Source organism: Scylla paramamosain, chromosome 20 (assembly GCF_035594125.1).
Source record: "Scylla paramamosain isolate STU-SP2022 chromosome 20, ASM3559412v1, whole genome shotgun sequence".
Lineage (NCBI taxonomy): Eukaryota > Metazoa > Arthropoda > Malacostraca > Decapoda > Portunidae > Scylla > Scylla paramamosain.
Genome location: NC_087170.1, coordinates 19251869 through 19263994, shown reverse-complemented (window position 1 = coordinate 19263994; position 12126 = coordinate 19251869). Strand labels below are relative to the sequence as shown.

At 36.8% G+C, this 12126-nt stretch overlaps 2 protein-coding genes across 2 annotated transcripts in view; both read right to left on the bottom strand.

Moving 5' to 3' along the window:
• The window catches only part of LOC135110573 (uncharacterized), a 43862-nt gene extending 38873 nt beyond the window's left edge, over positions 1-4989 (bottom strand). Inside the window, exons 1-2 of the mRNA XM_064023023.1 lie at positions 4733-4989; positions 513-554 (exon numbers count right to left, since the gene is read on the bottom strand). Coding sequence (XP_063879093.1) covers positions 513-554; positions 4733-4784 — 94 coding nt within the window. The 5' untranslated portion in view covers positions 4785-4989. The remainder of the gene's footprint in view (positions 1-512; positions 555-4732) is intronic.
• A 1376-nt stretch (positions 4990-6365) lies between these two features.
• Positions 6366-11642, bottom strand: LOC135110572 (suppressor of SWI4 1 homolog). The gene is made up of 9 exons (XM_064023021.1): positions 11365-11642; positions 10268-10432; positions 9587-9729; positions 9002-9185; positions 8696-8880; positions 8177-8321; positions 7957-8066; positions 7621-7823; positions 6366-7344 (listed from the first exon to the last, which is right to left on the bottom strand). Exons 1-9 carry the CDS (start codon positions 11380-11382, stop codon positions 7259-7261), a joined length of 1239 nt encoding a protein of 412 aa, XP_063879091.1. The 5' UTR covers positions 11383-11642; the 3' UTR covers positions 6366-7258.
• Positions 11643-12126: the final 484 nt, after the last annotated feature.

Here is a 12126-nt window from a genome sequence, read left to right as displayed (position 1 = left end):
TGCATCAACATTCTGAGTAGACGCAAGGAAAGCAGTAATCACCCAGCTTTATTAACTGTATAGTTCCCCTTCAACTTTTTTTTCAACGGGTGCCTACACAATATCTTCGTGTTGAGAGAGAGAGAGAGAGAGAGAGAGAGAGAGAGAGATCTTGATATATGTGCAGGAAATTTATTTTACGATCACTGCAACCCATTAGGCCACAGCTTCGACGCGCCTATCACAAAGGTATCACTGTCTCTACATGTCCAACACAAGTACGCACACATGCATATAACGTGTCAAACCTATAGAAAAGGAAGTTCTACACCAAGGGCTATAACAAGGATAATCTCTATATCCTTTGGTCTAAAAGGGTGGTCAGCTATGTTCCGCTCAGCGCTCGAGCCACTGATCCGAAGCGCCAGCCGTGAGTAGTTTGAAATCAGTGTGTAGGTATCTCCCCCTACACCTACGTACTATGGTAGCCTTTCGTAACATCCAGAAATCCTGTATAATTGTCGTGTACTCACCCCCATGGACACACATCCGGGAATACGCGCCAGCCGAGTCATCTGTGGATAAGGAGGATACTTTAATTACAGCAGCCCGATGGAGGATGTAGGATAGCGAGGACATACGCTTCCTCAACTTGGTTCTCTCACCTGGTCGGCTTCCTAGCATCCACCGACCAAAAGTCAGAGGATGGTACACCTCATGCAGCGAGACACTCCAATAAAATCAGTCATAACTAAACAGTAATTCTCGAAGATGACTTAAGGCTGTTTTAAAGGATTTAAATATTATTAGTGGACTCAGGAGAAAGTGCAAAGAATGCATCAAAATTCAAAGATGATTCCCCATGAAGGATTTTCCAATAATCGATAATATTTTTTTTTTCTTAAGTAATAACCTGCTTTTCGCAGAAAACCCAAAGTTCTCAGAAGAGTATTGTAATCAAGATGTTCAAATCCCCGGATATTTTTTGTCCAGTGCCGCTGAACACTCTCCAGTTTTTGTCACCAACATGCCGGAGCGCCAGAGATGAACGGTATTCTGAGACTGGCCAAATGTAGGATGTATGTATAATGTTATCATGAAATACCATTAACTTTTTGTGTAATATTCGAAATACGTATGCTGGTGAAATGTAAGTGACATATCAAATACGCAGTGCTTGCTGCCTCTAAACACCACCTTTCCTGCTCCTGGTATCCAAGTCTTCCTAAGGTACTTAAGTCAAGGTCCCATTCACACGCACATCCTTTTTACTTGCCCACATTACTAACAATATCTATATACATACTTAATTACAGAATTTTAAGATTTTCCAAAGAATAAATCTAAGATTTTAAGAATGACGAAACAATCATTCCAATGGAAGAGATCTTACAATTCGAACCAGAGAGAGAGAGAGAGAGAGAGAGAGAGAGAGAGAGAGAGAGAGATTCTTCTTTTCTAGATAAAAAGATGTAGCTTTCATGTTCTTTATATAATGATAATAATGCAAATCTGTTCATCCAATCATTCGTCCAAGCTCTGCTTCATTCCCATTTCCTTCCTATGAGAAAAAAAAGTATACAGCCAGTGAATGAATGAATGAGGCTAGAACAAGTGTTTGGTAAATAACCTACTCAGGGTTCAAGTGAGCAGCAGTGATAGACCAGATAAAAGTTGGCCTTTACGATACAGTATCTGTATGGGCTGGCAGCCTTGTGGGATCCAGCCCGACAGTCCTCTCAGCACGGCAACAACGACCAGGAAACTTGTACTACCCACCATCATAGACAATGAAACCTAAACATGGATGGATCATTCCCACACACGAGATTGAATAAAAGACATATTAAACATGATGCTGAATACTGTCTGAGGACTTTCATTAGATACATTACTGTGTCATGTATAAGAGGACATGCTACGTAACAGTCCACACCCCAAACATGGAGTTAGTACCATCTGACTCAGAACTACATACTGAAATCCTTCTGCGCCGCACCTCCATAACATTCAAGTGTCTCTCGTTGAAGTGACACGGGTTTTAAAAAGTATTTTAATGGTTTTAATGCCAGGTTAACAAGATTTTTTATATTATTAGCAGGAGAAACACTCTTGAGAACCCTGATAAGTGTCTCTAACCTTTGATTATGGTCGTGGTGAAAGAGCAAAACGTTTCAGAATACGGGCCTCTCTCTTTATACATTTAAATCCACGTCATTATTTGTGTCAAGTATCCTCGGAATGAGCCAAGTAGTAGGTGCGCGGTTCACGTGTGGCAGGCCGGCCAATTAGGGCTATGTCATGATAAGGATGCGCGCGCTCTCGGTTGCTATCACCTCTTGACTCCTTCAAGTGTTTCCACTATTTCGATCAACTCATTAATAGCTCCGCCCCCACCCCGAGAGAGAGAGAGAGAGAGAGAGAGAGAGAGAGAGAGAGAGAGAGAGAGAGAGTTTTGTAACACAGAGAAACATGGTGGAAGAGGAGAACTAAACAAGAAAATAAGTTAAATATAGATGAACAAGGTGTTACAGAGTTCCCTCGCCTCTCACCTAGACGAGACTATATATATATATATATATATATATATATATATATATATATATATATATATATATATATATATATATATATATATATATATATATATATATATATATATATATATATATATATAATTTTTAGTCCCTTCTTTGATTCTATTTCCTATGTTCATGATTGTATTCCTTATGGTAAACTGAATAGAATTACACCTATCTAACTCTGGGTGACGACTTTTTATCTGGTAAATAACATAAAGTACATTATCGATTTTATATGTTATTATTGCAGCATTGTATTCACCCAAACTTGTTATGATCCTGTAATTGCTATTGTAGTGACACAGGCTCTCTTGCAATAAAGTACACCATGTTCACTTATCAATATATATATATATATATATATATATATATATATATATATATATATATATATATATATATATATATATATATATATATATATATATATATATATATATATATATATATATATACCATGTTCACTTATCAGATATATATATATATATATATATATATATATATATATATATATATATATATATATATATATATATATATATATATATATATATACCATGTTCACTTATCAGATATATATATATATATATATATATATATATATATATATATATATATATATATATATATATATATATATATATATATATATATCTGATAAGTGAACATGGTATACTTTATTGCAAGAGAACCTGTGTCACTACAATAACAATTACAGGATCAAAACAAGTTTGGGTGAATATAATGCTGCAATAATAATATATAAAATCGATAATGTACTTTATATTATTTACCAGATAAAAAGTCGTCAGCCAGAGTTAGATAGGTGTAATTCTATTCAGTTTACCATAAGGAATACAATCATAAACATAAGAAATAGAAGCAAAGAAGGAACTAAAAATGAAAACTATTTTTTCAAACTATCCACTTGAAACGCTGAAAAATATTACGTGCAGAATCTAAATTTGAATAATGGGTACTAGGGTACTTTCAACAGACTGTAGAGGAGTTATGAAGTGTAGAAATAGTTTGACAACGATCATGAATTATTAATAGGAAAAATACCCGTGAGAACCTGACTTTTCATCTGTGTGCCTTTGAAATTCGTCCTTGTGAGAGGACAAATAATTTTAAAATATCTTGGCTCTGCAATCTACAACGTTCTTGCCTCCGCTCCCTCAACACGCATTTTCCATCAATGACCACGTGGCAGAAACTCGTCGGTTGGTGAGAGACGGGCGCCTCCTCACGTGTACGTAGTTCACTGGCGACAGATAATGAGTGTCCGTCTCAAAGGCGCCGGCGATTGGTGGGGGGCTCGGGAGGAATGGGGGACGTGGCTCTCGATGACCAGTGTGGAGCCGCAGTTGTCAAGATGGTAGCGGCTCACGAGACTCCCATAAAAGACTGTCCTTATATATTCTGACTACCTACATACATAATGTACACACATGCATGCACAAAACGTGTAGATCACAAGTACTGCACACACACACACACACATACACACACACACACCACTTTACTCAGGCGCCCACTCTCTCCGGCTATCCCTCGTCTTCACATCCTCCATCACTCCTACACTAAAGAAAATTTGCAATATAATATATAGGAAGCATTATGCTTGTTTTTTTTTTCCACCATTATGGAGGAAATTAAAAAAAAAGCCAACAGAAATCATTACTGTTTCCATGAATGCCATTAAAACAATTAGCATTTCAGCAGTTTCTCATTCCATCTCCCCGCTGCTTTTACACTGTCGGGAAGAAAGATGGCGGGTGAGAGGGCGGATGAAGCTGACGAGGATGGTGAGGCCATCACGGGGCTGCTCCCGGGAAAAGATACTACAACGGCGACTTTTTTTTTTTTGGGGGGTGGGGGGGGCAGGGGGATGGGAATTGATGGAGGTGGAAATAGATGAAGAAGGAAGACAACGAAAACATTCCATATTATTTTCTGGCTTTCGGTGCTGAATCATGCTTAGTGACGAAAAGGGGGGAGGGGGGAGGTGCAAGTATGAGGGATGCTGGCTAGTGACTGGTATGTGGTGGCCACCACAAAGATGAGATAGGTAGCTCGTAATCTGTCCTGCGCTGGGCCGCGTTAAAACGAAGGGCAGAGAAGCAAGATGAAGTGCTAGAATTAACAGGAAGATTTCGTCACTAACTGACCTGCACTGACTCGGGTCACCAGCAGGAGGAGGAAGGCCGCTAGCAGCTTCATGTTAGCGTGCCGACCACTGCTGGGCCGCTTGTTGCTGGGTCCTTCTCACTTTTCCTGTGTAGTGCAAACGGCGCTCTTTTAACGATGCAAACGACTTTATGTATAAGTGAATCCAGGGCTCCGGGATGCAGGGGGGCTGCACACCACACTCGGTAGCGCCAGGAAGACACTAACGATAAAGCTTACCTCTCCCACATTATATTATCTTCCTTCGAAGATCAAGGTCCACCTTACTGAGGTAGTCCCAGACATGCAGCTACGCCCCTTATCTTCCTGGGTACGCCGGCCTCGATCTCTGACTCGTGTGCAGTGATGAGAGTGCGGAACGCGGCCAAGATTATGCTACCTAAGATATATTTTGGATCTATAATTACTTATCTGTGGGGAAGTTGTTCTTATAATTTTCTTTAAAGTTATTAAAATATTCCTGCAATACTACCTACCATATTACATATATACTTCATCTCGTCTTAAACCAAATGGAGGTATGCCTGGAGCCGGAAGCTGAGTTTATCTTTGCGTGACGTCTCCCTTCTCATTACGAGCATATGGGATCCTGCCTCACTTGATATATTTCTGTTAGATCGTCCCCTTTTCGCGTTTCAGTGTTACATTACTATTATAATCTTACATATTATTATAACACCCGTGTCCCTAAGAGCGGCATGACACAGTGGCCGCGTGTTGAGGGGAGAACGCAATATTGGTGTCACTGGAACGCGGAGGCACATCATCCAAAAACAGACCCACTTGACAAAGTATCTATCCACGCAAAAAAACGACACCCTTTTGCTGCTATTCCCCTTTACTTTCACAACCACAAATGTCTCTTGCCGTTGTTCCGAATCATTGTTCGATTTATGCATGTTTTTGTTGCATTGCATTCTACAAGAATTCCCAGCAGGATGCAGTACATATGATTGGTAGTGGGTACTGCAGCAGTGGGCAAAATTTAATAAAACGTGCACTGTTTTTCAATTATTTGGTATGAGTTTGCAACGAAAGATATATATATATATATATATATATATATATATATATATATATATATATATATATATATATATATATATATATATATATATATATATATATATATATCTTTCGTTGCAAACTCATACCAAATAATTGAAAAACAGTGCACGTTTTATATATATATAAAACTTTTATATATATATATATATATATATATATATATATATATATATATATATATATATATATATATATATATATATATATATATATATATATATATATATATATATATACTGCATCCTGCTGGGAATCCTTGTAGAGTGCAATGCAACAAAAACATGCATAAATCGAATATATATATATATATATATATATATATATATATATATATATATATATATATATATATATATATATATATATATATATATATATATATATATATATGCATATCACTTTTGCAACTTTGAGGTTTTGTACAGTGGACCTTCATATAACGAGGGATTACTGCACTCCCATCCCAGAAGGTAGGCATGAGTAACAATAAGCAATGAACTTTTGGGTTAGGCAAGTCAGAATTACCAGTTGATAATAAACAGGATATTTTGCATTTTTGTCAATTTTAATTATAAAATGTAACAACAAAGTGTTTTCACCATACATGAGAATACAGAATTCAATTCCTGACCACAAATCCTGTCAATATTACAACAGACAAAAGTATATGTCCTCTATTTATCCGTATCCACTCCCCTGTTTCTTTTCTGTTTAATTACTAGATTCTGAATGAGAAAAGTAAGAGATATTCATCAGATTAAAGCCAAGCCAAAAAAAAAAAAAAAAAAATGGAATGCAGAACACAGAAACGTAGTTTCCCTCCCCCACCCCAACAAAAATAAATAAATTAAATAAAAAAAAATCTTTCTACATACATGGAGGAAATTTTTTATTTATATTAGGAAAAAAAGTAAAAATAAAAAGTGGCAGAGGAATATGAGATTCCCAAAACATCATGTACTGTATTTCATGAAGGGACTTGACACCAAAACATGAGCTAAGAGCAAAAACTATATTGACAGCATGAGAAACTAACAATGTCTGAAACCAGTCAATTTACAGTGAGGCATACTTGGTCTTCCTTAAGGTTGGCAATTCAGCTTAATGAATATACAGCAACTCACCCTATTTCTTCTTAGTTTTCCTACATCTATCATCCCAGTTTTATTCTCACACAGATAATGATCATATATTGTCCCTCAAGTTCATGTCTTTATTTGAAAATTTTGTCTTGACCTATGATCTCTCAAAAGATGTCAAATTCTCATTGCCTTTCTGATCAACTTCTATACCATAATGACAGATTACACAGATGATGAATACTTCACACTTGCCATTTACATCATCAGGTTTATAAAATCTTATCACAATGGTGTTGGTACAGAAGATAATCATACATGACAATTAGGCTTCTATGATCCTTAATCTGTATAATATATCTATTTACTTTTGAGCTTCTTCCTAGGAGGTTTACCACCAGTCCTTTTCCTTTTGTGCAGAGGTACATCTTTCTTTTGGAAGAGATCTGAAGGCAAAAAAAGATGGAATACTACCTAAATTTAACAATATCTTAATTCTAATCCTCTTTTAAAACCTATCACTACAAGATACAACCCAAATGTGATCTGATGTCTTGTCTTATTATGGGAATGAAAATAAAGAGGAAGGGGTTCTGTTTCTTCACTCTGCCCCTTTTTAGTTATGCGGAAAATACTTTAACGAGAAAAAATTCTTTAACTAATATAATCATACATAAAAGTCAGTGATTTAAATAAATAACAAAAAATAATAGTAACCCTACCTGTATCTGGTTCCTCTCCAACTTCTTCTCTAAAATACTGTGCATCATCATCATCATCATCCTCTTCTTCTGCCTCTGCCTTTCCTCTATTTTCCTTCTTGGAACTCATTCCCTCAAGACACTTCTTCTTATGTTCCTCTTTCTTCTTTTTCTTAGCCTCAACATTTTCTTCCTGTTCTTTTTTCCTCTTTGCTTTAAGTTGTCTGAAAATGCAAAAAAAAAAAAAAAAAAATCTAGTTGTAGTCTTATACATATGGCTATCAGTGGTTTATAGTAATGAAGAAAATTAATAAAATGAATATCTAATGTTTGCTGTCTCATAAGTAATGCACTCACTTTTTAACTCTCCTTCTTTTCTCCAGTTCTAACTTTTCCTCTGCAGACTTGATGTATAGGCTGCTATACAATACTTTTCCTTCCAGTAACCCTTCTTCAATTTTCATTAACTGCAACAATGTACGTGAAATGTTAAATCAAGAGAGAGAGAGAGAGAGAGAGAGAGAGAGAGATGCAGTTTCAAATATCATAACAATTCATTTCAATCAAGAACAATCACCTGAAGTGTCAGCCTTGGGCCCAGCTCACTTAATCTCACTGATGACTTCTGTGGCCCAAGTTTCTTTGATGCCTTTTTGGAGGGTGGCACTGTGACCTGAGCTGAGGGGTCATCTTCTGCCTCACTCTCAGACAGCATGCCAGATCTGCAATGGGTGACTGAAATGTACTAAAGAAATTGCTCATTTCCACAATTAAAATTTGGGTATTAAGAAGACTCTGAAGTCAAACTTGATGTTCAGTGTAAAAGGATAGTATTTCTGAGTTCTGATACAAAGCTCACATCTGTCTTGAGATGCAACTTTGTATATACAGATATAGATATATAAATATGTATGTATTTATTGCATATTATATCAAAATGATGAAGCTGCTTACCAAATGCACAGAATGCCATAACCTGTAAAGGTTGAAACCTGAATCTAACAGGATATTTTCAAAAGAAAATAGTCATTAGAGATGTAAAGTTTCAAAGGTTGAATTTAGTAAGAAAACCATAAGCATTTGTTCCATAACTTACTTGGTCATAAACTCAGATACATCAGTAAAATTGCTGAGGTCGGGTAACTTCCTTTTTTTAAATTTCTTTACAGCTTTTGAGAGCCCAACAGGAACAACCTGGATGGCATAGTGACGGAAATCGAAGACTCCTTCCTCAGCATCAAAGTGTATCAAACAACACCGCTGAATGGATTTTGTCTTGGCCTGAAAATAAATATGAAAGCTTCTTATAACAGACAGAACAAATAAACCAGCCATGAAGTATAAACACCAGAACACTTTCTTAAACAAGTTCATTCAAAATAAGGTGCCAAAGACTGTGTACCTCATGTGGAGTGATGGTAGGGAACATGTCAAGGAACATCTTGGCTACAAGCTGGAGTTGTAGATCCCCCTCTTCAGGCTGCAAATTGGTCATCAGGCATGGTCCCATCAGGTACATGCCAGGATTGGTATGTTGCTTCTTAATGGTTGACAATACATCTTTACACTGTGCAAAGTTGTTTATCCTGCATATGAATGAAATAAAGTCTTTCATTAGTAGATTCCTCACCTGCTGACCTAATTTTATTCTCACCCTCAGTTAATACCAATAGAAACAGAGACATCCTCACTGGTACCAGAAAGCAGGGATCAATCCTACAACATCTGAAGCACTGTGGATGCATGTAATTATGAGGGTTGTTTCATGGTACAGCATCACAGCTAAATTGAAACAGTTCCTCTATATGCTCTGAAGGTAAATGTTGTTATAATTATAATTCCTGTTAGTCCCAAGTCCCAAAATTTGAAAAGATACAAAACTTCATCCCATTTTGCTTATAAAAGTGCCTCCACAATGACAGATTTATAGATTTAGAATATGACAATGATTTTACTGTTTTCTGATAATAAATTAGGGACAGTTTACCTGAAGATGAGTGAAGGTCCATGAGGCAGCCGACACAGCTTGAGATACATGCCCAATTTAGTCTGAGTAAAAATGACCAGGTGTGTCACATGCAGGGTAGCTGCTATGGCTACGAAGTCCTTGAGTGAGTTCCTCTTGGTGTTCTTCAAGATATTAATATTGATTAGGAATGGCATTTTGAAGATTTGATGTTATGCTCAGCTTTGGATCATCATGGAAGTGTTAAGGAATTGATCTGATAATAGGATGAATTATCCATGTGAGACCATCATTAGAGACTGAAGCAGGTCAGTTTGACACATTACCAATTAGGCCAAGATAATCATCAAGGCCTGAAAGGATTTAGATTAATTAGCCATGACTAACATGTCACTACACAGGAGGTGCAAAATGAAGAGAGATCTCCCCACAGTCTTCTTGACCAGCAATATGATCACTATATAAGTATAATATCTTGTTAGCTGGCCACATTAACCATTAAAACATCAAGATGTGTGCAAATATATCTCCGATAATGGCCAAATCTGTCATTACTGTCACTCCACTTTTCTACTAAATAAGTACTACAAACTTTAAAAGCCATTCCATTCATTTTCTGCAATAAAGAGTTGTAGACAAATCTATATATACAACCATACTTCATAAGAACTTGCACAGTACTACCTGATATGGAACACTCACCCTGAGTCTGGAGGCTGTGTTAGGTTCCATCACATTGCGAAAATCTTGCATTAATTTGCTGAGAGTTGGCCCAGCATTGCCTCTGGTGATAACAAAGCATTGTGGGTGTTGCTCAGTAACAGTCCGAGTCTTGGCCTCCCTCCTATTTTTTCTGGTCAAACGTCCCTGTTGGTGAATTGATTTTTGCATCAGTAGTCTAGTTTTAAGATATTTCTCCTATTACTTTCTTGATAGTAAAATACAACAAAATACTATATTCCTTTCATTTAAAGTATGCACGCATTCTTTCTTTGTAGAATTACTGTGAATATACAAGAATCAAGGAGCCAAGATTTCTTCCTGCACACTGATTGTATACTGCATAGATTTTCTCCTCAATTTCAAAACATTTCTGGTCTTTCAGTTTCCTCATCAGAACAACATGCCTTCCATTTTGTACCAGCATAAATAATTAGATTAGCATCCTTAAGCGAGTTCTAGAGAGCCCCCACAGTTAATGTGAGGGGCAAAACCCCCTGGTTAGGTTAGATTATTGTGGTAAATTTTTAGATTTACACCATAATCACCCTAACCTAGCTGGGGGGTTGCACTACCCTAATACCTCTCCAGGGACACTAATCTAACTTGACCTAGCCGAAAGGTTGCATCTTCTTCAACCCCCCTCAGGGATACTAATGTAGCCTAACCTATCCAACAGGATGGGGTCTTGGGAATTTTTTGGGGGAAAGTGTCTGTGTCCATTTTGAAAACTATGGATTTCCCACAGAAATTCTGTGATAAAGTTTTTGGAATCCATTAAGGGTATGCAAAAATTATATTCCCAATGTTGTAGAGTATGATGATGTAAATTAAAATAATACCGTTATGGTCCTTAAAGGGGGTCCAGGGGGAGGAGGCGAAGCCCACCAGTTAGATAAGTATCCTTAAGTGGATGTCCCGGGGTCGACGTCCCCGGGTTAGGTTACTTTAGTGTCCTTAAGGGCACTAAGATTTATCCATCATGATTTGAAAAGGTATCATATTTTGTCAGGAAATAAACAGTGTCTGGAAATTATTAGGCTAAGGTTGCTTCCATAAAATATCTTATTTCTTCTTACCAATTTCCTGCGAGGCATAATGCACGACTAGTGTGGCCCAGCCTGCTCCGGTTTTCCTGCTCCTGTCGGGGGCTTCACAGATTTGGTGCTTCTAGTGCCTCGAAAGTACAGGCAGCAAACACGTTAGCCGATCAAATGGACGAAGTCCCTGGTGTACCTGTATATTTTGACGGCCAGGCCAGTCTCGACAGCCATCAGCATGAACGACAGACTTGCTGAGACCTCTGAGGGGTGATGTAAACACACACACACACACACACACACACACGTGGGACACCTAGGCACCCTGCATGTAACAACTCTGCAGCAAGTATGAATAAAGCCAGTACCATAAGGATATATATTAAAAATCACGTATTGATATATATATATATATATATATATATATATATATATATATATATATATATATATATATATATATATATATATATATATATATATATATATATATATATATATATATATATATAGCTTCTATTACTAATGTAAGTTGAAATATAATTTTGATCAATTTGTATTTTACTCTCTTCTTGCCTGAAAAAGCTCTTGTTGCATAAAGGCTAGCCTATAGATACTTCTGGATTTCCCAAGCTGGAAAGGTGTCCACATTGCGGCTTTTATCCTCTCATATGGATATGTTCAAGGGCTACGGAGATTATCAGGTTCTCATGATTTTTTTTTTTTTTATGGTAAATAATGTTCATTTAAATTCTCACCAGAAACATGAAAACTTTCTTCAGAATCACAGTATCTTCCACC